Source organism: Aquila chrysaetos, chromosome 17, assembly GCF_900496995.4.
Source record: "Aquila chrysaetos chrysaetos chromosome 17, bAquChr1.4, whole genome shotgun sequence".
Classification (NCBI taxonomy): Eukaryota; Metazoa; Chordata; class Aves; order Accipitriformes; family Accipitridae; genus Aquila; species Aquila chrysaetos.
Genome location: NC_044020.1, coordinates 21,920,025 through 21,947,865, shown reverse-complemented (window position 1 = coordinate 21,947,865; position 27,841 = coordinate 21,920,025). Strand labels below are relative to the sequence as shown.

Genomic DNA, 27,841 nt, shown 5'->3' with positions numbered 1-27,841 from the left:
GTCGCCTCCCAAGAGCTTGCCCACCCCCAGCCTACTGGGGAGGGGGGGAATGCGAGAGAGACAGCCTTGATGCTGTCCCAGCACTGCTCAGCCATGGCCAAAACACTGCTGGGTTAGCAACAGCTTTCTGGCTACCAGCGCAGAGCACAGCACTACGAGGGCTGCTGTGGGGTAAAGGAACTCCAACTCAGCCAGACCCAACACAGAAGGAAAGTGGAGGAACAACAGAGGGGGCAGCCCAGGGACACAGAGCCCCAGGTCTCATCTGGCCGCTCCTGTGACCATACGGTGTATTCAAAATCAAATACCTGAAGTGCTCCCTTAGATGCACTTTACAGCCAGGGGACAAGAAGGTGGCAGTTCTGCATTTTGCAGCTCCCAGGCTGATGGCAGAGCCACAGCAAAAAAAAAAAAAAAACCAAACAAACCAACCAAGAGAGGTAAAACTGGAGCGCAGGGAGCAAATGCTTTTCTTTCACCTTAGGCCAACTGCTCGGACGCTCTCTATGCTGCCCTGCCACAGAGGGCATCCCTCTCGTACCAGTAAGAGACATAAGAGTGAATTGAAGCCAGGACCCCAAACCAGACCAAAAACCCGGTCGCGATGAAGAAGAAAGTGGAGCATGCATCAAATATAACAGAAAATTATTTTGGACATTCCCAGTTTACGTTTGGAAAAAAGAGAAAAAAAACAGAGGAGGAATTAGGTATTGAAAGAAGAGCACCGAATGATAAAGCAGCAGCAGTCCTGCTACCACTACAAACCCACACCACCACACGCACGTACGCACGCAGACTTAACACCACCAAACTCCCACTGACTGTGACGTTCACCACAGCTTGCTGGTCTAGAGATACTGAACGCCTGAAACACACCAAGGATAACTGAAAACATCTGCATGCCTTTAATGGGAATCCTCCAACTGAAACAAAGCGCTTTCTCCCTCTGTCGGCGTTGCCACAACCCCGAGTCACGCTCTCGCTCCTCTCCTTCAAAGTCCAGGTTCCTAAACGTGAAAAGCGGGAGTGGGGAAGGGCGAAGGGAAGAGAAAAAGAGGGAGAGCATCATCAGTGGAAGACCTGCCAGCTGCTGCCGATTCAGCCCTGTTCGGGGGACCACCCCAGCAGAGAGGAGCTGGTTAGCATGCCACGGTCCTCCCTGCCTCTTCCCAGGGACAGGCCGTTTATGGGAAAAGCACAGGCGTGCGCCGTTGCTTGCAGAGGAGTACGGTCACATTCATGTGCAATCCCTTACCTTTTTCCTCCCTGCACTCATAGGGTTTCTGGCTTCAAAGTGAGAGCTTTCCATACGGTCGTTTGTGACATTTCATCCAGGATAATAATCTCAGAAGGAGCAGTCCTGCAATAAATATTTTACATCGCAATCCGTGATTATGGGAACTGATGCCACCAAGGGCATTAGCATCAGCAAGAGGAACGGCGGGGCCCCGAGAATCAAAGCTCCGCATAAGCGTGGGAGGTTTGGCTGGATGAGGAGTTTTGGGAGGCAAGCCGGGGAGCTGCAGAGCAACAGCTCTGTGCAAAGGCTCTTGCTGGGGTTTAGCCCCGGCCTGGGTTCCTAAGCCACTGCTGGCACAGATCACGCCTGCAACTCCTCATGTTTAAGTACGAGGATCCCCAGCTACCGCAAAGGCGCTGATGAGGCAAGGCTTGGGGGTCAAACGCGAGTGCTGCAGCCACTCTGCTTGGGGTCAGAGCCCTGCCATCACCTCCTGCAGCCCTGCCCCCGAATTTGGTCTTCCCACCAAGCCGCCTGCTGGTTTCTGTGGGATGCCCCACAAAGAGGCAAGTGGAGAAAACTGTGCCAAACACTTTCAAGCTAATCTTGCCGGGGGTCCTGGCGCTCCGTGGGGCTTTACCTGTCGCTGCTTTGCTTTGGGATATCCAAGTCACTGGTCTTCCCCACGTCCGGCTGAACTGAACTTGCAGCGGCAGCAGCTTCCATCACCTTCTGGGACTCCTGTATGTAAAAAAGGGACAAATCACGTTCTCTGTCTTGGGTCAAAGATTGGGAGATAAGCTGAATGCCCAGCACAAACTTAGCCGTCTGCCCTCCCCTTCTGCCCCTTGGCAGCTATAGGTATTAGTACAGCAGGGTAAAAACCGTTCACGCCAAAGATTTCGGGGCAGGGGAATTGTGTGTTCAAAACACGATTGTGAGCAAATCTTGACAGCAGCAGCAGCAGCAGCATCACCATCTAATAATAATAATAATAATGATAATGACCTTTGCGAAAAACAACTCGTTTTAAAAATTACACCTGCATTCAAGTGTTCAGCTCACTGCTACTTGAGGAAACAGAGGTTACAACGTGGGATCCAGGCTATTGGGATCTATTTCGATCGAGTGCTGATCTTCCCCCAACGTTTCCAGACAAGCTGTAACAGAAACGGGCAATCTAACAGCCCGAGGGAAATGTCCAGCCACGAGGACCCAGCAAGCCTTACCCCTTCCTCTTCTCCGGCTTCGTTTCTGGCATCGTCCAACTTCTTCCTCCTTTCTGGCATAAGGTCATCCAGAAAGCTGAGCTCTCGCTTGGAGAAGCAGAAATCCATCGCTTTCCGGACAAAGACGAGAGCCAAAACCTTCACGAATCAGAGGGAAGATGCGGTGAGCTCAGAGACGATGCTACCTCTCGCTCCAACGCTGCAAACACCCCGCTGCCGAGCGGCAGCACCTCTCACCATCATGGGAAAGATGATGGCGGCACGGGACACCTTGATGGTCCAGAGCAGGACGAGGCAGATCAGCTGGATCACCGTGAAGAAATGCACCTTTCGCAAGGGCACGTGCCGCAGGTAGATGAAATCCGGCTGGTGTTTCGCCGGCATCAGAAACAGCTTCAAGCGATCAAAGAACTGCAAAATAAAAGGGAAAGGTTGCTACCTTGGGACTGCGGCAAGTTTCTGGCCCTCTCGAGACGCGGAGGCAGTTTGCACCATCTCGCTCGCCGTCAGACATCCTGGATCCCGCCACGTTCCTCCTGGGAGCAGCACCCATCTTCCCTTCGCTCCATCTATCAACCGGCTTGCCCCTGAGAGCTGCCCGCCAAACGGCAACTATTCCATGGCATTCCATTATTAGCATTTCTTGGCCCACTGAATCCCCCAGCGAGGATTTCCGCCAGTGGCAGAAACTGCCTTCCCTTTGCACTGAGTTCCCCCGCTTTCACGTGACCAAACACTGACCTGCCCTAAACCCTGAAACGGAGCGCGCTGAACTGGCCTGGTCCTCCCAGCCCCATATATACCTCCTGTGCCTCCAACGATCTTTTTCTTACACAGAAGAGTTTCACTGCTTGCTCTGGGAGAAGTTTTTTCCCATGCCACTGCTTTTTTCCCTGCTGCTACAGAGACAAAATACCAGGGAGCCGACATGCTGCATGCTGTAAAAGAGTCCGTACCTGAATTCCTCTGAGCGACGACACACCCATGTAGAGAAAGACGCCATAAAGCACAGGCATTGGTATAAACTGCGGGAAAAAGAAAAAAAAAAAAAAAAAAAAGAACGCAATCGTTTCTTTTTCTGTGTTGCATTTTCAGTATTACCACCCTCTTCCACAGGCACTGCCTAAAATTGCTTGAAGCTTTCCAGTTTCCATTCAGGGTTAGAGATGGGTCAGATGTTAACCACTAAAGATTTTGTGCGCACGAGTGAGCTAAGGGTCTGCTTTAGGCTGAACTTTTGAGTTACCTCTCACCAGAATCATCCTATTTTCCAGAAAGGTTGGAGGAAAATAGGCGATTTCACCCGTGCTACCCTATGCCGCATTCTGTGGCGGTAGAAAAACACTTCTGCCTATTCTTGGGGCAACAGGCAAAGGCCACATGCCTCCTTTTAGCCTGGAGACGAGATTACTTTGTGGGAGGAACGTGCAAGGAAGCCCACGGGGATGACTTCAGTGTGTTTAGCTCCTGGGAACGGCTGTTCCGGGGCGTTTGGGGAGCAAATTGCAACCAGTAAAGGGCTGCCTGTCTGAAGGAGAGCAGATGTGCTGGTCTGAATATGCTCAACTGTAACCCATAAACATGGGCGGGGCTGAAAGACACCCGAAAATTAAAGCAGTTGCGTTGCTCGCTCGCCTCGAGCACACCAAACGGGGGTCTGAAGGGCTGCAAAGCGTAACCGAGGCTGGTGCCCACCGTGGGTCAAGCCCCAAGGGTTGGGATCACCTCCTCCTCCGCTCCACAGCTACTCAGGCCTGCAGAGAGGGGACCGTTTTTCTGTAACCTCCAACAAGCTCGCGGCTCTTGGGTGGTTTGCGTTTTCCTCTCACCTTTAACACGGAAGTGAAGAAGACGGAGCAGCCCATGAGCACAAAGATCAGCAAGCCAGTGACTCTCTGCTCTCGTATCCCCAGAAACTTGGGTTGTTCTCCTGGAGCTGAGCAGTCAGACTCTACTTTGAGGCTATTCACGTGGGTGATGGACAGGACGGTCGCAGCCACAAACCAGGGCAGCCCCATCACAGAGCACACCCCGAGCATCACGGCCACCATGAAAAGGTCCAGGTGGTACCCGCACCCTTTCTGCAGGCAGGAAAACAAGAAACAGAGCATCCCATAGCACAAGAGCAAGGATAACGTCGCAAGTCAGACTCAAACCCTGCTCGAGCACAAGTCAACTTCTTCAGAATTTAAAACAAGAAATGGAAACAAGTAAGGGTGTATGCAGGCTTTGCACAAGCACCTGCCATGAAAATCTGGCAGGAGTTCAGACACAATGGATATGGGGAGCTTGTGCGATACATACTTCTCCAAAAAAAAAAAAAAAAAAAAACCCAACCCAAAACCATTTCAAACCATTTTTTGCACTCACAAAGAAAATTCTACCACTTGCAAGGAAGGTGTGACTCTGAGTTATCCCTGGCAGCCCATCCGAACAATTCATTCCCCGCAGCTGCTGCTGCCATTTTAAAACAAAAACGCGCTTCTATATTGCTCCAAGATTAATTTGCTCCTCCAAAAGGTTGCTCATCTGAACTGCCCTGTCACTTGCTCCCTGCATCATCATTAATCCAGGAGAGCATCCTGCCACGCAGCCTGACCTTGTCCCAAACCAATGCCTTCAGAAAGCATTGGGAATAAGAGCTTCTCCCCAGACCTGCAGCCCAGAAGGGGCTGGGGACAGGGTCATCTCTTGCAGCCCCTTACCTTCAGCTTGTGCTCCTTCCTGTTCACAATAACGGCACTGATCTGCTGGTCCATGAATATCAAGATGGTGCAGAGCAGAGCTGGGATGAGCGCAGCCAACACCGTCCACCAAGGGTTGGGTCCTATGGGGTTGATGAACCACCCTACGGTCGTCCCTGGTAGGCTGCAACAAAGCCCACACATCAGCATCGTCTCCCAGCCCAGGCACTTCACTGGCTTTCATTTTCCTCTCCGTCCCTGTGTCAGAGCACCTCCCAGCCCTGGCTTCATGTCACCCTCTCCCGTGGGCTTCAGCGGTGCCAGTGTCCTCTTTGCAAGCACCTCTAGATACTTCTCCTGGAGGTATCTAGTTTGGGGGCCATCTTCTCGTTTCCAGAAGGAAGCAAGGCACTTGGAGGTGGAAGAGGAGATGGTCACACCACCAGCATCTCCTCCAGGCTCAGCCCTGCCCTGCCCCGGCATCACCTTGTGGCACCCCCACGTGCCAAAACACCCCATTACCTTGAACGCATGGGGGACGTGGAGCTTCGGCGATGGGATCCCAACCACGAAGTCAAGGAGCACCATGATGACGATGGTGAGGAAAACAGCAAAGTCGCTCACTGCGGACCGTACCTGGGGCGAGAAACCAGAGGTGAAAGGCGCATGGCAAACAGGGCCGTAACGTGAGATGCAAGAGTTGCAGGCATCCACAACTTTAAGGCTGGTTAACCAAATCCCACCACCCCTCTGAGCACGTGCAGCCTAATCCCTTGCTTAGATACTGTTGCTGTGTTTGTCCCTGTCAGATCTGGTGTCAGACAATAAAAAAAGGTTAATTAGGTGGACAAGGGTTGGTTTAAGTCAAAACCTAAAAATAATAATAACATTAAAAATAAGAAAACAGATGTCTGCCACTACAGCTACACTCACAGCTACAGTGGCAACAAGGCACTGAGGCATCCTTTATTCCTCAAGAGGAAGCTCCTCATTTCAATCTACTTTCCGCTCGAGCACATAATGCACAGAAGGTAAGGGAAAAAAAAAACACAAACCCCAAACCCCAAAACTTTGGGAAACCTGACTTCCTATTACCTGAGGAGAAAAAAAAAAGAAAAAAACAAACAACCAAAAAATCTTCAATCTGGGGCAGGACACGAGGCAGGTGGGGAAAATGCTACGATGATTTTGCACTCATGGAAATGAGTGCGGGACATGCAAGCTCTTGGAGAGCTTGGCCTGCAAGGCCAACGTTTCCCAGCTTGACCAAGGGGTGGCAAATACTGCTAAGTGCTCCAGGAAAGCCATTTTGGGAAACGAGTGTGGAGGTGGACGCTGGCCACCATCTTCTACCTACTCTGGTTGGAAAGTAGCGGCTGGTTTTAAACTTCTTCAAGAAGCTTGACAGGGCAAAGGTGGCGAAGAAGAGGATGCAGCACCAGAAGAACACGTCAGGCGTGTAGGGGCCGTCGCGTCCACAGGCAGGTCCTTGAAACTCCCCATGCAAATACCGACATTCCTGGAGAAACAGAGCGTCAGGACACAAAGGCAGCGCGCGTGCGGCAGGGAAACCTCGCATAGCTAGGGGGTTTTGAGGACCGTGGTCCAAGATCCACGACCCTGTAACTGCTCCTGCCAATGGAGATTTGTATTTAATGAGCAGCAGCAGCTGAACAAGTGACACATCGAACTACACAGCGGAGAAATGAGATGTGAGGGGACACCATACCACACACCCTCAGCACATCCTCTGCCTGCCATTCGAGCAATCGTGGCTACAGACGACACCAGAGGGGAAGGAAACACTGGAAACTCTTGGGGATAGAGAGGGAGGGAACAGGGAAGGAGGGCTAAAGACAACCACGGTAGGAAAGGAGGAGAGGAGACAAATCGTCCCTTCCCAGGGGAGGGCTCGCAGAACCTGGCCAAGAGGGGATGAAGGCCACCGTAAGAGCCTGCCGCCCTAGGCCCGGGCTCTGCTTCCAGCAACAACAGCCTGAGAGGCTGCTCAGACATGCAAATTTATGCACGTACCTACAGACAGCACTGAATAAGAAAGCAAGGCCTGGAGTTACTAGGAACCCATTAAGGAGGCCAGTTACTACCTTTCAAGCATGAACTTAAGTCCTACAACTTCTACAATAATCAAACCACCCACGACTTAACCTTGCTCCCAGTCAGAAATACTGTCCTGCAACAGGGTTGAGGGGGACACTGGTTACCCACAACGTCGGGGACCAGGTAGACTGGACAAGGTGGACTCTCCTCCCCAGGACCAAGCGGGTTAAAACCACACGCTGGATTTAAGCAAGGACTTTTCAGAGCAGCACTAGCACAGTTTGAAGCCCATCATCCCCTGAAGGGCTCTGACTTCTGCACCATGCAAATGCCCCTGGACCCCATGGCCACGGCGCGAGGAAGCAGTGGCTCGAGGCACTTACGGTCACCGTGAGGTTTTCCCAGGCGATGCCAGACACGTTGATCTTGTTGCTCTCCCAGAAACGCAGGGTTTCGTTGCTGGGATGGGTCGGTGCCTCACACTTACAGCTGGGAGGAGAGAAGCCAAGACAGGGGTAAGGGAAAGGCGATGGAGGTGCAGCCCGGAGCTCCTGCCAAGGGGCAGCAGCTTTCTCAGGGGGGAAAAAACCCACTAGTAGCTGGTGAGGAAGTCCAGCTTGCTGTGCATGTGCACAGGGTAGGTGTCTCGCAGGTGACTCAGCTTCTCGAGAGCCTCGTAGATGAAGATGATGCAGATGAGGGAGGCAAAGGCTTCTTCCGTGAAGCGGGTGACGTAGCCCACCAAACAGCTGGCGTCGGTGGCCACCAGCACTATGCACAAGAAGGCGGTCCACAGCCCAACGCACGCCCGCAGAGACAGATAGGAGAGCGTGTACTCCCTGGGAAAGCAACATGAAACAGACTGGAAAGGCCAGCAAGAGGCCCTGAGCCATGCCTGCCTTCAGGGAAAACGGGGAGCAATTTTGGAGCGTGTCAAGGCTGCGGATGGTAAATGCAGCTTCCGTGTACTACTACAGAGAGCCTCGGGGCTGTGGTGCAGGGTGTAGACCCACAGGAGGAGAGGCCAATTATTTAATTACCACTGTTTAACAAGGATCCTGTGTTAACACCTTGGAGGCTGCTTGAGGTCAGGTCCCTCTTGTGCCAGGTGGTGTTCTCCCACATCACCCTGATGCCCTAACACTGAAACCAGCTGGGTTTGCACCCAGTCACCTGCTGCCAGCAAGCTGGGGCTTAATAATAAACCTTATGGCAATAAGGGTGGTTTATCTCCCATCAAAGCCATCGCAACAAAAGGACTGTCACTAAAAATCTAACAACTACCCCTAAGAAAAAGAAGAGAAAAGCATCTTTTCTCCATCACTGCCGCCTTCTGAAGCCTCTCGCAGCACCCAGCTGCGGCAGCCAGCCTTACTTGCAGAATTTGTAGAGGATCTTCTCAAACACGAGGACGGGTCCGGTGCTGCCGAGGATGGTGAGAGGTTGGCCGGCAAAGAGGGAATACACCACGCCGGCCATGGACGCGCCCAGCAGCGACTCCATGGCACTCTGTCCGGGGAAGAGAGGCAGCAGTGAGTAAATAAATCATTAGGGAGAAACAAAAACCAAAGCAAATTCACTGCAGCAAGGACTTTGGCCTGAGTTTTATCCTCCCCCATGCCCCGCAACAGAGAGAGGTGCTCACTATGTGGCCATCGGTCGCCTCCCCCAGCAGTCCCCCAAAGGTGATGACAGGGGACATGCAGGCACAGTAGAGGAAGAGGAAGGACGCCAGGCACTGCAGGCTCAGGCCATCCCGGAAGTCGCTCCAGAACCACGGGGCTTTCCGCTTCACATCCAGGGTCAAACCTCCAAAGAGCCTGCAGGAAGGAAACACAAGAGAGTCCGTTCTCTTGGAAGAACACGTTGGCTTTTCTTTGCTGCAGAAGGGCAATCACAAGCATAGAGTAACTTTCATGGCTAAAAAGAAGCACTCTCCTTCATCCCAAATCAAGGAAACCTGCGTGCAATGGTGATGCTGTGGCTGAGCCCAGCTGCCCACATCTCCCACCTGCCCAGCCCAGAGGACCAAGCTGGTAATGTGGAGCCCCTTCACTGAACCAGCTAACCCCAAGGACCTGCTAGAAGGGAAGGTGCATGCTCAGATTTGAGAGGCAAACAGAAAAAAACCCCAAACTATTAAAGCTCCCACCTTCCCGTCCGCTGCAGTTCAGGGCCACTGTGTTTCTCCAGCGTGCTGTGAGAAGCACTGTCATCAAGAGCTCCTGGCATCTTCCTTTTTTCCTGTTAAAATGGAAGTAAGATAAAGCTATGGATTTGTAACCACTGGCTTGTTTTGCTTCTGGTCTGGCTCTGTGACTGTGTCAGAGTGGGACCTCGTGAATTTGGGCCCCTGAACAGCATCCCCAGCCGTCCTGCCCGTCCCCCTCGCGCCTCCCGCCGACGCGGCACCCACCTGCGAAGGGACGTTTTTCGGGGGCTCGATTCGGATCGATGGATCCCACTCTCCTGGCGGCAAGACCGTGACCTGATCCAGAAACTCGTCAATGCCAGCCACGAGGTCAGCCCCGTTCTTGGCTTTATAGGCAACGTCACGGAAAACCTGCCAATAGAAGACAACCTGGTGAGAGGACAACCCAGCTCGGATGTCCTAACCAGTGCAATAAGCTCTTGGCTAAACGCAAGGTTCTTTCCCCCAAATTTCCTGCTGGAAAGGGCAGGACATGTTCCCCCAAAAGGAAAAATCTGTGCATCACGGCATTTGTAATCATCTCCCCCACGAGGCCCCCGTCCCCCATGGCACACCATACCCTTCTGCTTAAAGAGCAAGAGAAGTTTTACTGGCCCTGGCAATGCCACCACTGGGGACAGCGTGCTGGGGACCCCGGGGAGAAGGATGAGGTGCAGGATGCACGCCGGGTGGGATTTCAGCCTCCAGGATGTGGGGTGATGCAAATCCGCGTGTTTGCTTTGGGGCGAGAAAGAGCGCCGGGCTATTTGGAGAGCTGCGGGCAGCTGGGACAGCAAATCCTCTTCCTCACTACTTCAGAGACAGGGAGAGCTGAAGAAAGGCAAAAACGACCCGGAGCTCTCTCATCTTGTCGCACCTCATCCGTCATGATAGTGGCCATGGACCTGCCGATCTCATGGTACTGATGGGCTTTTCCTTCTGGTCCAAGCAAAACAAACAGGAACCTGGGCAAGAAAAACAAAATGAGAGAGAGAAGAAGGTGTCCTTGCTCCAAGAGCACCCAAGGAAAGCCCTGGGAGCTCCCAGCCCAGAGCGTGGCTCAAGACGGGACACGTAGGCTCAGCGACGCCGCGATGAATTTGAAATTCTTCAAAACCGACAGCAAACTTAAGTTGGGGGCCAACTTTCATTAAAATTGGCCGATGGGTTTAAAAGCTACAGCAGGGGGTGGAGAAACAAAGGCAAGGAGATGTGGGTGGGGGAAACGTGCTTGCTCCCACTAGCCTTGTTCCCTTGGGACACCAAACTGATGCCTGCAACTTGATGTTTGGTTGGGTGTCTTTTTTACGGAAAAAATTTGTGCTTCTCATTCGCACCTTGTTGGGATGGGAACTTCCGTCATGCCCGAGAGGAGGACAGCCGGGCTCAGGCGGACAAATGCCACGATGGGCTGGTGAAGGAAATCCAGCTCTCCTACGAGCACGTTGGATGCTTCAGCCCCGTTGGGAATTTTCTTCAGGAAGCTCAGCTCCGCCTGGGCACGACAAGTGATTTTCAACCAATTACCCCAAAAGCAAAGCCCACAGCGCTCTGCAGCACACTCTGCAGCCAAGTTTGCAAGAGCAAATCTGGCCCTAAAGGCGTAAGAAAGCTACGAGTGTCTCACCTTGCTTAAATCCACCGCTCTGCTCTCACGGTTCACCCCATCTTTAGCTTCCGCAGCGGTGGGAGAAGGACAAGGGGTGATTGTTTGGGCTGGTAGGAAAAAGAAAGACACTCAGAAAGATGGACAAGGAGCAACTGGGACGCTTCTCCTTTGCCCGGACAAGTCTAATGGGGCCAAAGCCCTGCAGAAACCCTCACCTGGCTTGTAGAGGAGGTGCAGGTCTGACTGCCTCTCGCTCACATCAGCAAACGAGCAGACAACGGGGAGCAGGTTGTTTGTCTTCTCGTTCTGATGGTGGTGCTTCCTCAAAAGGACTTCTCGAACTTGCGCCCGCCTGTGCTCGTCAAACTCCGTGGACTGTTCTTGCTGGGCCAGGACCATATCTGAGGACGGCAAAGGCAAACAAAGCCATCGGAGCAGAAACCCCAACAAGTCCCGACCCCCAAAGCCCCCGGGGAAGGCTGTGCCACACAGGCTGTACCCTAACGCGGGCTCAGCCTTGCATAGCAAGGCCTTTTAATAACGTTCAGCCTTTGCAGCGAAAACGAGAATTTTCTTTTGCTAAAAAACATCATCCAAGTGCTTATTCATCATTCCGCTAAGATAAATATTTCCCATTCTAAATAACGCAATTTTCTTGCCCGGCCTGGCCTTTCTGACTCTACACGTTTACCCAAATTATAAGCAATCTATAGCACAGACGCTCCCCGAGTTTCCCAGGCTGATCGAGTGCAATTTGCCGAGCCCAGGGAGAAACGTGCTAAGAACGGCTCCGACTTCTCCAGCCCTTGAAAGGGCTGAATGGAGACCTGCCGCCAGTCAGAGAGAACTTCTCCAAAGCGGCTTTTGCAATTAACTTCAAGTGTCTTCCCCACAGAAATACACTGCTTGGTCATCGCCAGATAAACTCTGCCTTAAAACTCTTAAATGCTGGATGTTAAGGCAAAAGAAAAAAAAAAAGAACGTGAGGAAACAGCTTGTAAGAAATAGTTCCTTTAAGGAGGTTCAGCTCTTACGCAGACTCCGTATTTCTAAGAGCAGCCTGCTAAGCCCTGACACACACTCCTTTTTGGCTGGAGAATATTCTCTACTGGCTGCTGCAACCCCACAAACTGCTTTCAAAAGGACCCCGTATTGGAATAAAAAACTGGTGCGACTGTTGCACGCCCAGTCTACATCCAAAAACAGCTCATGAGAAAAACACAGTGGGACTTCTGGAAAAGGACGTGCCAGTGGGGCAGGGTTTGATTTGGGAGTGAAGAGCACCGTGGCGAGCTGAGCTCGGCCGTTCCCGGAGGGATGCAGTGCCCACGGTACCTGCAATCTCTTCCATGCTGTTGGCACAAATGTCCAGCAGCACCGTCCCCTTGCTGATGCAGCTCCTCAGCTCGGAGAGGCTGTGCAAGGACAGCGTGCCAACGTAGGGCTTGCTCCAGCGCTCGCCGCCGTCTTCCACGTCCTCCTCAAACTTCAGCCACCTGCGGACATCGGGTGCGATCAGCCCCATTGCAAGAAAACAGCCCCAGCTCCGCAACCCCTTTGATAGAGCCACGGGGTGGCAAGAGGAGAAGGCTCCTCGTGTCGCCACCTGCAGCTGCAAAAGCTTCGCGTCCTGCAGAGGAGAAAGCAGAGCCCACGGGCGCTGCCGGTGCGGGGACTCCTCTCCCACCGCAGCCAGCAGCAGGGATTTACCTTGCCGTTTCCTTCCACTCGGCATCTGGGCCCTCTTTTACACAGATCTCATCCAGCTCGGAGAACAAGTGGCGAGGGACGTGCTCCTCGTCCTCCTGGGTCCTGAGAATGACCTGCACCCGCTGGGACGGGGAGCCTGGGGGCAGAAGGCAAAGACCCATCCCGTTACCGCGCCTGAATACAGCTCCTCACGCTCACATGCAAAGTGGCCATCAGCACCACTTCAGCCGTAAACACTGGGCTGGCCCCTCTCTTCTGCATCTGTTCGCGCTTGCACAGAGCCGTGGAGAAGGAGAAGCATCTATTCCACCTCTGCATAAGGATGCACTGCTTTCCTTCCCCACACTGCCATTTTTAAAGCCAGGATCCCTCTAAGGAAGACGAGCCTAAACCCATTATGCATTTAACTGCATTAAAAAAAAAAAAAAAAAAGAAAAAAGAAAACTGGGGAAAAAGAGGGTGTTGCTCAATAAGGCCACTTTCCCTCGGAAGAACAGCAACTCACTCAAACTAGCCACGGGGACCTGCTTGCAGAAGGCCCCAGCGCCCACGTAGCCCCCAGGAGTTTAGCGAATGCTGCGGTGGGACTTACAGTGGTAGCCCTGCTCCGTCGGGGCAGAGTCCCTCTCCCGTTCCCCTTTCCGATGCTTCTGGCTGTGGCGTCGGTGATGCCGGTGGCTCTGCCTAACCGGCGGCATCCGCGCGCCCACGTACAGGGTCCGGTGGCCTGTGAAAAAGCAGCATTTTGCAGCACTCTTGGCACTGCGGCCATGGTTGAGGTGGCCGGTGCCTTGCTAAGCCACGGTTAAATCCCAGGAGCAACACCAGCTTCCCTTAATGTTATTTTCACTGGACCTCCTTTTTTCCAAGCCTATTTTACTCGAGCTTTGCAACAACACAGCAACAACAAGCGTTGGCTCCGGCTCATCTAAAAGTGCCCTGAAAGTATCGAACCTCTTCTCAGTTTCCAGCTTCGGCTGGACAACACTCACACTTGCTCATTAAGCAGCAACACAAGCTAATTATTTTCAAAATCTCTGCATGGCACGAGGCGACAAGAGACGATCAAATCAGTCCCATCGTAATGAACTCCAGAACAAAAAACAGAAAATCACAGCCCCGCGTCTGCAGCCCTGAAATGATTCGCCTGACCTCTCCAAGCCAGGAGCAGCCTCTGCGAGAAAAAATGCCGTGAATTATCGAGCCCCGTGGCTACAACTCACACCGTGGCCTCCCGGGGGGGCTTTTTCCCTCCATTTGAAAAGCTGCAATAGTAAAAAACGTGACAATAACTGTGCTGCTTTATGGAGAAGCGCGGCACGTTTTGCTGCACATGAGGTGACACCGAGCAAGGCACATTGGAGAGACTTTGTGCAATGGGAAAACGCGCTGGGCTGGTGGCCCCTCTACCAGGATCTCAGCAGAGACTCACCTTCCAAATCCTCCTTCTCATAGCGAATACTGACAGCGTTGCTCGGTCTTCCCCGGTCAATCACTGCCTCCTCGTCATGTCTCTGTTTAGCAACGACAAGAAGGGAAAAGTTGGGGCTGGGGGTGGAGAGCTCCCTTACGTCCTCCCAGCCATCATCCACCCCTGCATCCACGCGAGTCCACGAGCCATCACGCCTCTGCGTGCCTCCTCCTCCAGGCACAGCCCTAAAACCACAGACTTGTAGGAGGTTTTTCTTCCCACACGCAAATAAAACAGCCCATAACATCACCTGTACCGTATACCATGAGAGTCTGGAAGTGTTTACTACAGCAGGAGAGGGATGAGTGTTTCAGACCAAAAAAACCCACCTCCTGCGTTGTTCTTGAGGTTCCCGTCTAAAAAAGTGATTTCCAGACTGGAAAAAAACAACCCACAAAACTGCATTTCTGAGCCCCGGCCGTGCTACCTGTAACTCTTCCAGAAGGGTCATTTTGTAACCCCCGTTTGGGTTCATCCTCACGTCAGTCACTGGGTTTTGGGGACAACTGAACCTCCAGATCAGTCAGGGGGCCCGTTTCCCCAAGGACTGATGGAGTAGCCCTCACGGGAGGAGCTAAGCGGCACCCAGTGTGCACCAACTCCAGAGACACAATAGGGACCATTATGAAATCACAAGCTATGATGCGGGTCCAGGCAGCTATTTAAAGCCACGCACCCCTAGACCCTTCCCGCTTGGAAAACTTAGTGCCTGGGGAGAAGCCAGCTCTGCTTTGAGCAAAAACTCTCCAGAACAGAGAAAATTCCTGCATGAGAGGTGTCAGGCTCAAAAGTGTGCAGAAGGAGAACCCTTCACAGGCTCGTTCACCCTCCTGAGAAGCAAAGCCCGTTAGCAGCATCATGTTTTCTCTCTTTTTCTTTCTAACAGTAGAGCTGAAGCTCTAGCATCCTGAGGATACAGCAGGTACAAATATGGTAGGGAAAAAGAATATCTTATTGGACCAATGGGTAGATTCAGAAAAAAACCCTGCTACACGGTAGGGTTTCCTTATCCTGACTGCTAGCTAGAACCGAGAAGACTGCTTTTTCCACCTGGGTCAACAGTTCCGGTGAAACATACTACCCGTCTAGGACGGCCGCATCTGAGGAAGAAGAATTAGTTATCTGCAATAAAAGGAATAACAATGAGTCATTTTTGTGGCATGATACTCATCAGACCGCACAGAGAAACAACAGACAAATGCATTTGAATAACCATGTCTTGTGTTACGTTTTAACCACTTAACATTCCGTGAGAAATACCCCAAGAGCTCAAGAAGAAAGAGCAGAAGGACAGGAGACAGGTGAAAGCCTAGAGCCCCAGCTAGACGGAATGAAAGACCCTCTTCCTTCTCTGAAGCTTCAGCAAGGCTTCCTTCACCTGCTTGTTCCTCCGACTGTAAATGACGGGGTTCAAACTGGGGCTGACGAGACTGTAGAAAAGGGAAGGAACTTTCTCCCGCCCAGATGAGTTACCGCTCCCGGGCCCCACGTACATGAAGATGGCGTTTCCATAGAAGACACCCACCGCGGTCGGGTGGGAGCCACAGGTGGGAGAAGGTTTTGTGCCATCCTGGCGCAGAGCGGATGCGCAGAACGGTGGCCAGGGTGTCCAGGGAGGAAATGAGGATTAAGGCTAAAGGGAAGAGGAGGAAGCGCACACAAACAGCAAAGATCGGGACTTTATTGGCAGTAGCGGCAGTGCAGGCCAGCTTTAAGACAGCAAGAATTTCATAGCAGAAGTGGTCAACCTCGCAGGGGCCCCAGAAAGGCAGGTGTAAAGCCAGAGAGGCTTGTAGCGTACCAAATACGAACGCCAAAGCCCAGGAAACTGTGGCAAGGGTGAGGCACAGCCTCCAGATCATGATGAGGGCATAGCGGAGGGGACGGCAGATTGCCACGTAGCGAACATGAGACATCACGGCCAGCAGCACGCACTCTGTAAGTGCAAAGATTAAATAAAGATGGATCTGTGCCCCACACCCAGCAAAGGAGATGGTTCTGCCTTGTCCAAGGAGGTTCCTTAGCATACGGGGGACATTGTTGGAGGCGTAGCAGATGTCCGCGATGGAGAGGTGGCAGAGGAAGAAGTACATGGGGCTGTGGAGGCAGTAGTCCAGGCAGATAAGCAGAAAGACAAGTGCGTTTCCCATCAGAGTGCCAGAGTAGAGGGCAGAGAAAAGGCCAAAGAGGCAGCGCTGCAGGGCTGGGGTGCTGCAGAACCCCAGGAGGATGAATTCTGCGACAGTCGCTTCATTCTGCACGCTGTGCTGGAGGTGAGGCAGCACAAACTGCGACCACAGAGATCTGGAAGGGAAGGAGCAAGGAAAAGGAAAGAAGGAGGAGAGTTTTCCTAAGAACGTTGTGTCCTTTACTCTTTACGCTGCAGCTCCCTTCCCCCTGGTTTTCCCTCTGACTCCAGTGAAAGGTGCGTACTACCCTCACCACGCTGAGCGACGTACATCTGAATTGCAAGCTCCAATCTCTCTGCAAACTTGGAGCGGTTTGACCAATCTCGCACAACTTTGCTGCCTAGCTTGCCCTCGAAGTCTTTCTTTTCCTGGGTTGGTTTGGGGGTTTTTTTGCAGGGGGTGGGGAGGGGCAGGGTGTGGTTTCGCTGGTGGAGAAAATAAGATGATGAAGATTGCAGGTGTCGATTAAGGTGAAGTCAGAACAACTCCAAAGCAGCTATTTTAAATTAAGTCCATATTAAAAGGAACGCACAGTTCCCAGAATAATTCCAGGTTTACCGTTAAACCAACCAGCATTTCCAATCCACTGCTGTGTCCTCTTTACCTTAGTGAAATGCATTCCTATTGAATCCTGCAGCTGCTTGATCCATTTTTCTAGAAATAACTTCATTCCAGATTGCTGAACCAACTGATACCTACACTTGGATGTACAGCAGACAATTATTTCTAAAAGAATGTTTCTGACATTTGTACGCAAGAGTTTCCTTGCCTGTAACATCTAGACAAACGTGATTTGTTCAGCTCTGTGCATTTGATTAGGGAAACCTCATTAGAAAGTTCTGTGTACTTTCTCAGACAACCGGCAAAACACAGCTGTTCTGCTCTGTTCAGCTCCGTACATTCATTTGGTTTTAAAGCCAAAGTTCTCTGCTTAATGTGTCAGAGGGGACACTGTTTTGATTGCCAACAGGCAGTACAACAATTGATCTTAAGTATAAATCCCCAGAGTTTCACACCTGAGTTCTGGCGATACTTCCAGAAAGTAAACACCACTTTATTCTGAAATGGACAGGGCATTGTACTTACATGGCACTGTACTTACTGGCCTTTCCTTCATATGGGTTTCTTTTCTGTTAAACACCGTCTCCTCCATCACTTTCCCCTTTACGCCTTCACTGCCTCCCAGAATTTCCCTGCCTCCAACAGCATACAGAGCTTTTTGTTTCTGAGATACTAGTGTAGGATAAATCCTCCTGTTAGGAGTTGCCAGATCCAGTATCTCCATGCAGTACAACACTGCTACAGTTCCATGTCCCCATGTTCAGCCAAGCAGTGAGGCTGAGCATGTCTTTTCTGGCTGGCACGTGTACACTTGCATGCATACATACATACATATGCCCTGTCACCTAGATCCACAGGGACTGAAAAAGAAAGCCCTCGCAAAAATAGAAAGAGCGCAAACAGCCTTGATCCTGTTCCCTGTCAGGCTAATCGGGATGAAAGACGCTCAGTGGAAAATATATACATCCATACACACAGAAGCCATAGGGGTCCCATCAGCAGCTGACCTTAGACAGCCTATCCAGTACTTGGCTCCAGGATCCCACAGTCTCCCAGCTGCCTCCAGTACAAAACCACACACATGCAAACAGGTCTCTTGAGTAGCTGTTCCAGACCTACAACCTCACCAGATCCCCTGGTCTCTCCCACAGCTGGCTTGGGCCTCCCAGTCCCTCCAGTAGCTGACTCTCAGACCCTCTGGCCTCCTCAGTATCTGGCCCAGACCTATGCCCACTCCAGTCCCTGGGTCCCAAGACCATTATTCTACTTGCCGACTAGTCCAGATTGATGCTGTCACATCCCAATTTCTCAGGGTAATGACACGTTTGCCAGTTCCCAGGTGAGGACTAAGGTGAAACGACACCGGGGATCCTTTAACTCACAAACCTCAACTTTTATTCGCTCACAACAAGAATTGGCATGCTCACGGCAAAAATTGGCTTGAAACTATGTCAGTCAACTGTGTAACAAGCTAACCCTACATCAGCAAACACATGCTACAGGCCTTGCTTATTTGGGAATCAGTTCAGGGCAGACAATAAGGCGAGCCCTCCCGTTGGGTCACGACGTTCAGAGCAGCCCCCCTTGCTTTCTAGACTCCTTCTCAGAGAGGAGCCCAGGGGCGGCTGGGCCCGCTCTTCAGCGGTTTATGTCTGAGGGATGAGGTAAAGAGAGAACAAGACCGAGAGAGATTTCACCGGGTCCGGGTCCAGTCAGCCGAGGGCTTCGCCCGTTGGCGCCCTTTTATCACCCTCGCCCCTCCTGCGGGCGGGCACTCGAACTCATGAGGCAAATCAGGTCTGGGAGCCTTTGGGCTTGGGGGTCTCTTGGGGGGTGAGTTCCCCTTCCCTGCAGGCGAGACCTTTCTCCACACAGGGTGAGCTGTCCCACGCGGTGCACCAGAACACATCTACACATTTATTTTAATGGCAGCCTGTCAGGAATAAAAGCTCAGCTTGTGCTGGTGTTCTGCTGAATCTGAAAATTTGTTACTGTGGTTGGAATTGCTAAACCACTATCAGGATCAAGAAAGCAGGGTCACCCTTTCGGGGAGAACACCACTGCCACATTTCTTTTCTTTATGCATGGAAGGTGTAACACTGAGGGCTTTTGCCAGTCACTACCTTTAGCTCTTCCTCTGTCTTGGCCCAGCAAATATAGGACTTTGTCCTCTCTCACTTTCCCATGGTGCCTCAGATAATTCTCTGTATAGCTCCAGAATCCCCTTTTGTCCAAAACATTGAATCTGCAACTGTGAGCCATTGCTGACCCCTTTCCTTCTCTGCACTCATTTCCTTTCTTCCTTTGATCCATTTTCTCTCCTTTCACATGCCTTAAAGGCTCTGAAAATGCCTGCAGCCATTTACAGCAGGTCTGAACGTGCCCCTCTGAGTCCCTCTGCTCTATCAAAGCTTCCCTGTCCCCACATCCCCTGTTCACTGCCCAGTCCCACTGTTACAGGTTTTCCCACAGTGCCCCATGGAGTGGAAACAAGCCCACGCATTTGGAGATACCTGGTTCCTCCCATCACTCCCATGCTTGAGAAAGAGCACTGTTCTCACATCACACAGAATGGGGACCAACTTGCAGAGAGGACTGGAAGCCACGGAGCCAACAGGGCCATTAGCAGAGGCATTGCAAGCAGCGACAAGGCCTGGACTTCAAAGGTCTCAGAGTCAGCATCTGTTCTCCCCTCCTCCACTCCAGTCTTGCCCCATAGCTATAAAAAATACCTTGCAATTAAACAAACGTGGAATATGGTTCCTTTTATTCCCAGGAATCCTAGTGTGGTTATTTAACACACCACAGTATGGGTCAAACTTAAGGACATGCTCTTCTCTATCTCTTTCTCATGCCAGGTTATCTTGTGTCACACACCTCCACACCAGGAAAGGAGAGAACCAAAATCCTGTGAGAGAGGTTATTCTTGGCCTATTTTCAGATTTCCAGGTGTGGGGTGCTTTTTTTAATCTTTGATTGCCCTCATATACTGCAAATATTTTTAAAATCCTAGCACTGAAGCAGGTGATTTTGTTGCATTTGGAGCACTGATTATTAGTCAGGAATACCTGCTTATTTTATAAATTCCCCGGAGCATCGGTATTTATATCGGTATCATTTATATCAGCAACAAGAAATTTGTGGTGCCACTGAGGTAATTTCCCAGGTGTCTTAGGGATGTGTTGATGTGCTACGTATTGTCTCTGAGGCTTAAAGACAAGGGGAGGTGGATGTGTCTCTCCCCTTGTCTCCACTGGAAACCACTTCTGAAACGCATTAGTAGCACAAGATTGAGAGAAGAGTGTGTTTCAACTGTTCTTTGAGCCAAAGCACTTCATGCCCTGAGTTTCTGTGAAATCCTGCAACGAGCTGCATCACCTCTTTGGAGCAGGTTTGAGTGGAATGCATTTGCCGATGGAAACCAGACAACACGCTTCCCTATGGCACGTGTGCCCTTCCTTTCTCTTCCCTCTCCTCCCATGGAGTTCCAGGGAAAACTGACTTCAGCCTAGACTTATAGGGTACATACTGAACATCCAGAAGACCTTGCAGGGTGGAAATAAACAGGAAAAGCGGGGAAAAATGAACAACAGTCGCTGTCATAAAGCAGCTTTTCCTGCCTTCCCAGGGTCCCGAGTGGGGATGTGCCCGACGGGAAGGTCCCACAGGAGGGCTTGTCCTTGCGTGCTTCACCTGGAAGAAAGGCGGGCAGCGTGCTTAGGCTGGACCAGGAACCCGAGGGCTCTCCGAGAGCCACGGAAAGAAAGGTATGGAAGACACTGGCTGCCGGGCTCTGCGTGGGCAGGCAGCTGTGGGAGTTGGGGTGCTGGCTGTGATGAGCCCAAGTGCTTTCCTGCCCTCCCCACCCAGGAAGGGCAAACGCAGCTGGAGTGCGGGGCACTTGCTGTCTCTCCACCATTGCCCCTTGGGATGGTGCAAGAGGAGCCTCCGGGAGACTTTGCTCTTCCAGAAACATTCACCCTCGCCCTGTCCCTCACAGCCCGCACCCATCCTTTGGCAAGGCAGATGCCTCCTTGCCTTCTCAGCAGCTTTCAGACCAAGGACAAACCTGAGCTGGAGGCAGGCGCTGCCCGTCAGGGCCAGTTGCCCTCCGGGCAGGTTGCCGCCCTCCTCAACAAGGGCTGCGCTACAGCCGCCCTGTGCAGAGCTTTCTGCCTGCGTCCGGCCGCGTGCCTTCGGCCAGCCGGGAGACGCTAGTCCAACACGCGGCAGAAAAGGCCCAACGTCCCACGTGGCGTTGCAAAAGCTTTTATTGCACCCTCAGACCACAGCGCCGGACTCGGCAAGAGCCTCGCAAACGTGACAGCCCTTGCCTCGCCAGCGTGGGGCAAGAGCTTCTGCCGCCTTCTCACTCGCCAGCAGCGGTGGCACGGGCAGGTGCGGCCCTTTGCCCGGGGTATCTCTTCTTACTCTCGGTCGTCTCCTTTTTGGGCCGTGAGGCCGCACGCCGGCTTCGGGGGACAGCCCTGCCGCCACGCCTGGGCACGCCGCCTCGCAGGAGCCGCTTGAGCAGAGCGCTCTTCCGCACCGCCGCCTGCAAGTGCGATGGAGAAATGCGCCGCCGCTTGCTCTTCTTGCAGATCTTGCCGGCCGCGTCCACGGTCTCGTGCGTCACCCGCTGCAGCACGGCAGCCAGGTAGACGGGGGCCCCGGCTCCGAAGCGCTCAGCGAAGCGGCCTCTGCGCAGCTGCCTGTCTACGCGGCTCACCGGGAAGAGCAGCCCGGCCCGGGAGGACCGGGAGGAGCGGCTCTTTTTGGCCTTTGCCTCGCTGCCCTCGGAGAGGCCCCCGGAACACGCCGCCTCGGGCTCCCGCTCCCGCTCCCGCTCGGGCGGCGCGCAGACCTCCTCTGCTCCGGACATGCCGCCCGCAGCTCGCTCCCGCGGCGCTCTCCGCACGGCGCCTTCCCGAGCCCTGCCTGCCTCGCTTTCCTCGGCCGGCCCTGGCCGGCGGTGCCCGTCTCTGGGCTCGCGTCCCCCGCGCCCGTCCTCGCCGGCCTGGCCGAGCCTCGTCGGGGCAGGGCGGCCGGGACCGACCTCGCTTCGGCCGAGCCCCTCGGGAGAAGGGCGCGGGCTCGAGCCCCCTCTCGCGCGGGCTCCGGCCCTCCAGCGAGGGCTCTCCTCGGGTGGCTGGGCCGCTAGGAGAGGACTTCCCCTGTGACCTCACCTCTCTGCTTGTGACGTCATCCCCGCTGGCTCCGCCCCTCGCAGGCGAGCTCCGGGAGCAGCTCCGCTCCCCAGCTCCGCTCCCGCTTTCCGCGGCGGAGGCTTTCCCGGCGCTCGGCACGGCTCCCCTCTCCTCCGCGCTCTCCTGCCCGGCCCTGCCCTGCGGCAGCTCTCCCTTCGGCCCTCGCCTCTCCCCTCCGACCCAAACCCGCGTCGCCGCTCCGGGGGAGAGGACCGCCTGCCTCCTTTCAGGGCATCCCCGAGCCACCGGCTGCCCAGGCCGGGTCCCGTTGGGTTTTGAATAGCTCCATGGGTGAAGACTCCACAACCTCTCTGGGCAATGCCCCTGAGCCTTCTCTTCTCTCGGATGAACAGCCCGAGCTCTCTCAGTTCTTCCCTCCAACGGAAGCCCACGTTTTCTCAAGCCTTCCTCTTCCAATGCCTCCTTCCCTTTTCTTCCCCTTTCCCTTCCCTCTCCTCCCTGTTGGGCAGGGAAGGGTGGAGAGTAGCCCAGGCGGAAGGAATCCCAAACCAGCCCCCATGCCTGCCGTGGTTAACAAAACCCCAGGTACCTGGGGTGTGACTGCCTGGGGAGGTGTGTCTGGGCAAGGCTGCGGAGGAGAAACGCCTTGAGAACCTCCCAAGGACTGCAGAATATTCCTGTCTGCAGCACTGTGTCTCCTGTACTTCACCCCAGAAGCAATGCAGGCAATGTGCTTTGCCCGGATTTGCATCCTGAGTTCTTTTCAAGTGCCTTCCAGCAAGATAAATGTGTTAGAGACATTTGCTTTTGATTTCTGCACATCCGGCCTTCTGGGCTTTTTGTAGCAATACTGGTAGTTTTTCAGATGGCACAGAAGAGTAATTAATTTCTTTTTCTACCATTTGTTAAACTAAAAATTCATTCCAACATATCATCTAGGTACTTTGGATGTCCATTCCCTCCTCACATTGCCCAAAGTGGGTTTCACACTTTCAGCTCAAACAGTAAAGCCAGGTCTTCCCCTTGGCCCCATCTTCCACGCCTTTTCAAATTTTCCACTGTTTGCTCTTACACTCCTTGATTCAGGAACACCTTTGTAAGTGTACGTGGCAGCCTGATGAGACGCAGAGGCTGTGCCCGTCAAAGGGTGGCAGCTGGGCTTGCTTTCCTTTTTTCCAGGTTAGCACTAGCAGAGGTGCAGAGGAGATAAATCATACTGCTCCATACAAGAGCAATATCTCATGGACCCAGAGCTGTGCCTTTCCTAGTGTTCTGGGAATAGTTGTGGATTTTTGGAACCACTCTCTGGAATGATGGAAAGGTGAATATCCTCCGTGCATGAGGTCATTTCAGAAACAGAGTGTTTTCAAATGCCTGTACCACTAGCCTGTAGCAATGCACTTGATTTTATATTTAGTTTCTGGTATTAACAGTAAATTCTTGTTGCTTTCCAATTTCCCCAGACTTCTTATCCTTGATATAATCTGATTTTTAATGCCTCATTCTGTGTAAGCAGTCACAGATACAAATTAATATCTATGAACCCTGCTATTTCTGTGGCATTGTTCCTTACACATACGCCACAAATCAAGGCTCCTGATATTCATGATCTTCTCTCATACAGCAGGAAATTCTTAACAGAATAGATACTTGGGTGTCAGTATTTTACAAATCCATTGGATTCAGTTTTCCTGGCTTTCTTCAGCGTACTGGAAACTAGAAACCTACCTTTAAAATTAATAGCTAATATTCCCAAAGTCATATGATGGGTAAAATATGAAATATTGTAGGCAACTTTGTATGCAAATATTTTTATGAAGCCACAACAGAAATTAAAATTCTGTTCTTGAGTTGTTCTGCTCATAAAGGTCACCTGTCTGTTAAAGGTATCACTAATTTCTAGTTGTTGGGAAGATAAGGGTCTGCCACTTACCTTTTGCCCCAGCTCTCATGGAACTGAGTCCATTTGTTTGTCAAAAAATAGCTTCTTCAGAGTAAGTAGAAAGCACAATAGGGAGACAGTGCTACTTCTCTGTATAAGGAAGCTGGGACCCAGCCACCCAGTCTGGGAGAGTGAAATCCCTACAGATCTTGGGCACAAAGGTTAAGATTTCCCAATTTATTAATCATTCTGAAAAAAAAACATGCCTTAAAAATCTGCTTGCAGAGACCTCATGGGAGGAGAGCATTAAGGGTGTTCTGAAATATGAATGGGACAGCAGCACCCACAGCGACGGTTTTGAGGAAAAAAACGTGTCACAGTTCATGGTTACAAAGCACCCTTTCCTGTTTGTGGCACAACAACTAGACGAAACGGCCTCAGGTTGCACCAGGGGAGGTTTAGATTGGATATTAGGAAAAAATTCCTCACCGAAAGGGTTGTCAAGCACTGGAGCAGGCTTCCCAGGGAAGTGGTTGAGTCACCATCCCTGGAGGTGTTTAAAAGCCATGTAGATGTGGTGCTCAGGGACATGGTTTAGTGGTGGACTTGGCAGTGTTAGGTTAACAGTTGGACTCGATGATCTTAAGGGTGTTTTCCAACCTAAATGATTCTCTGATTCTATGACCAGAAGGTGGCAGCAGGTCAACATTGAGACCAGAGTCCCTCCATTTCCTTTACCAGATTCCAGGTTGTTTCGCTGTCCTGCAAAGGCAAACTTTACTGACAGCTGTGCTACAGGCAGCGATAAGCAGGACACAGGGAAAAAGAAAATGCTTATTTTAAAAGTTCAATTCCTATTTCATCTTTCATACACTCTCAGTCTTATCTAAATAAGAATTTTGCACTCATTAGCTATGGAATAACGTACACTGGTTTAAAAGCCAGCACATGAGATTTCATACTTCATCCAGTTTCTGTTTGATAACATTCTAGTAACAAAATTTAGTATCCTAAACTTACTATATTATTATACTATACCGTAGTGTAATTTTAAAATAATTAAGAATTGCTAAGTACAGGATGTGTTTTTAAGTATAAAATCCTGCTGGTTTAATTGCTACGTAACAAAAAGTGTATTTTCTAGTAAACACTACTTTTCAAGTCTCTTGCACATTTGCTCGCAGGTCCTCGGCATATGAGCTTTCAATAGTTGGCATTCAAAGCAATGAAAAGCTATCCACATGTGCCCTATGTATTTTTCTGAAGGCAAATACTGAATTAAACTGCAGATCATTGTAACAGAAATCTTGAGTTTGGAATGAATGGCATCTGAATGGAAATATGTATGAAGAGGCATCTGAATAAAGAACGAATGGAACAAGAGATAAAGACATGGCATGCCTTAATTGATGCAGGAGGTTGTCATTCAAATAGCCAGAGAACAAGGACTGCAGCAATTTAAAGCCATAAAGATAAGGTGAAAAAGAGCTGAAAAACAGGATTGCAGCCATAAAATACTCAAGTAGGAAAATAAAGAACACTGAGACTCTGCGATTTTGCCTCAGACTTGCAAGGGCCAAGAGAGGACAGTCAGACAAAAGATGTCAGTAACTCTCTACTCATGGAAGATGCAAAAGGTACAACCACAATTCAGTTAATTATAACGTTTGCCAATAAAAAAGAATCTCTAGAGACACGATGAGAACTTAGCAGCTGCTGACAGGTCTCCTCTGTGGCACTATTATTCCTTCCCAGATTATTTGGACAAACACGTCTTGGCACTTGTGAATATGAGAGAATGAGTAAGTGAAACCCATGGCAGAAGGAACGTGAGTGAAATCAGTTTTGCTTAAAATAAAAATCACCTTCCTCTTCCAGAAGGATTCACATTGAGCCTTCCTACAAAAAACACTGTAGAGAACATAGCATTTTTTTCACATCTAGGAAACTAGGAACAAAGCATAAAAATTTAAAGCACAACTTCTACCCCATAAGTTTCTCCTGTTTTCTTTGGTTTTTCCATTTTGTGCTACACCACTACAAGGACTTTCATTTGAAAAAGCCACTTGCCAATATGCACATTTATAAATTAAAATGGATTTTCTCTGGAAGAGAACAGGATGTTGTGCTTCCATCTTCACTCTCTTCATTTTACCTATTTTCTCCTTCATGCCTCTGTGCCTGAGTGCCCAAAATTCCATGCACCAGAAAGGTTCAGAAAGATATGACGTCAAGGAAAACCAAATTTAAATAATAGGAAAAATCTCCTAAATGCAAAGGTTTACCTGACTATGCAATCGTCTTCTGTGTGAAAATAATGCAAGACCCAGCCTTAAGGCACTGCAAAGTATTGAAAACTGGAGGAGAACAAATTCTCTCATCTATTCCAGCTGTGGGGGAAGAAAAGGAAAGACACCAGATAATATTGTGCATTTCATTGTTACTTTCTATAATTTCTTCTGTCTGAGAGAAAGCATGGCCTCAGACTGTGTGTTGCCTTCCTCCTACACAGAGCTATGCAGGTGATGTGCCTAATCGTTCAGTGGACAAAATGTAGATCCTGCAATGGGATCATGATATCACCCCACCGAAATATCAAGTCACCTGGAATGGGTTGTTACGTTTAACAGACGACTTCTTCAAAACAGGTGCTATTAAGTCATCTGTGTTGGAAAAATCTCCCCACTGCATAACCCAAGAGTCAAGAGTTGGAAAGTGGACACACATATAAAAAGGTGCTTAATCTCAACACCCAAATTTCCACTGGGCACTCACACCTGAAGGCTGCCATTCCATGACCAGTTTGAACCACCAAAAGCCATTGCCGCTGCCCCTTGTGTGCCACCGCCAACATTTACAAAGCTACAAAATGAACTGGGTGCTGTACTGGTGAACTGATCCAACCTAGATAGCCTACAAGACTTCATTCTACCCCAGATTACTCCATGTGGCTAACCACAGGGCTTATGCAAACACACGTGCTGGTACAGGAGGAAGACACAGGGTCAGTTCTGGCCACAGCGCTCACAGAAATTCCATGTAACATGCTACCCTGGGTTTCATTTCACTAGAAACACTTTGATTCTTGAGGGCTACCATAATGTAATAGAAGAGTAAAATTTATGTCTGGGGCACAGCAGACATTCAGCTATGCAAACATAGCTGAAATAAGCAGCCACAAAAGAACAACATACTATTATAAAGCAAACCACCGAAAAAAGATGGATGCACATTTGGAAGTATAAATTCAGGTTTTCAAGAAAAATAGTCAGAATACTCAAGGAATAACAAAGCATCATTCCCTTTGGGCTAACATCTTTTCCCTCCCTTCCAGAGCTACCTGCTCTCTGTAAGTCTTTAGCTTCTGCTTCAGAATGGACCATGTCTGTGCCTGGTGTATGTGCAGAAGAGTCTTACAGCAAAGTCCTGAATTGTAAATGGCACAATCCTATTGCAGATCTCAGAAAGGAGACAGTATTTGGGGACCGAAATAAGAAAGTTCATTAATCTTTTGGAGGTTTTCACTGTCTCCATGAAAACTGAAAGTTCATTGGAGAGCACATGCCTATGTGCATGTGCACAGAGACACACTGACTTGAACACTTGCAGCACAAAGGGAATTTTGCATCAAGTACAAATGAGCTTTTTCCACCCCTGAAAACAAGGTTAAAAACTGTTAGCATTTGGCCTCTACTGTTTTTTATTTTGTTTTATTTAAAACCATGATTCCCGCTAATTCCAGTTGATATAAAACATGCACTATCATGCACATATATGCACATATGTGGCTTTTTTCCAGCTGAAAATGAAAAGAGTAGCACCAAAGCCCAGAATCAGCCTCCGAAATTC

The 27,841-nt window shown here is 50.8% G+C and overlaps 3 protein-coding genes across 3 annotated transcripts; all 3 read right to left on the bottom strand.

Moving 5' to 3' along the window:
* Positions 1 to 692: 692 nt before the first annotated feature.
* On the bottom strand, positions 693 to 14,579 carry LOC115352388 (electroneutral sodium bicarbonate exchanger 1-like). The gene is given in 25 exon segments (XM_030040495.2): positions 693 to 1,007; positions 1,256 to 1,360; positions 1,881 to 1,981; positions 2,470 to 2,607; positions 2,707 to 2,880; positions 3,426 to 3,494; positions 4,299 to 4,550; positions 5,175 to 5,318; positions 5,320 to 5,337; positions 5,676 to 5,789; positions 6,511 to 6,672; positions 7,595 to 7,700; positions 7,805 to 8,050; positions 8,587 to 8,720; positions 8,857 to 9,031; positions 9,364 to 9,455; positions 9,628 to 9,774; positions 10,280 to 10,367; positions 10,740 to 10,897; positions 11,030 to 11,118; positions 11,227 to 11,412; positions 12,347 to 12,507; positions 12,722 to 12,857; positions 13,314 to 13,448; positions 14,154 to 14,579. Coding segments are annotated over 24 exon segments (3,399 nt in total). The 5' UTR covers positions 14,440 to 14,579; the 3' UTR covers positions 693 to 1,007; positions 1,256 to 1,272.
* On the bottom strand, positions 14,155 to 16,567 carry LOC115352401 (olfactory receptor 2A14-like; the record flags this gene model as incomplete). Its single annotated transcript, XM_030040529.2, is given in 3 exon segments — positions 14,155 to 14,235; positions 15,019 to 15,741; positions 15,743 to 16,567. Coding segments are annotated over 2 exon segments (1,053 nt in total), but the record flags the coding sequence as incomplete, so codon positions are not given.
* Positions 16,568 to 21,311: 4,744 nt separating this feature from the next.
* Positions 21,312 to 22,218, bottom strand: LOC115352778 (histone H2A-beta, sperm-like). Its single transcript, XM_030041404.2, has one exon. The coding sequence runs from the start codon at positions 21,822 to 21,824 to the stop codon at positions 21,312 to 21,314; it is 513 nt and encodes a 170-aa protein (XP_029897264.1). The 5' UTR covers positions 21,825 to 22,218.
* Positions 22,219 to 27,841: the final 5,623 nt, after the last annotated feature.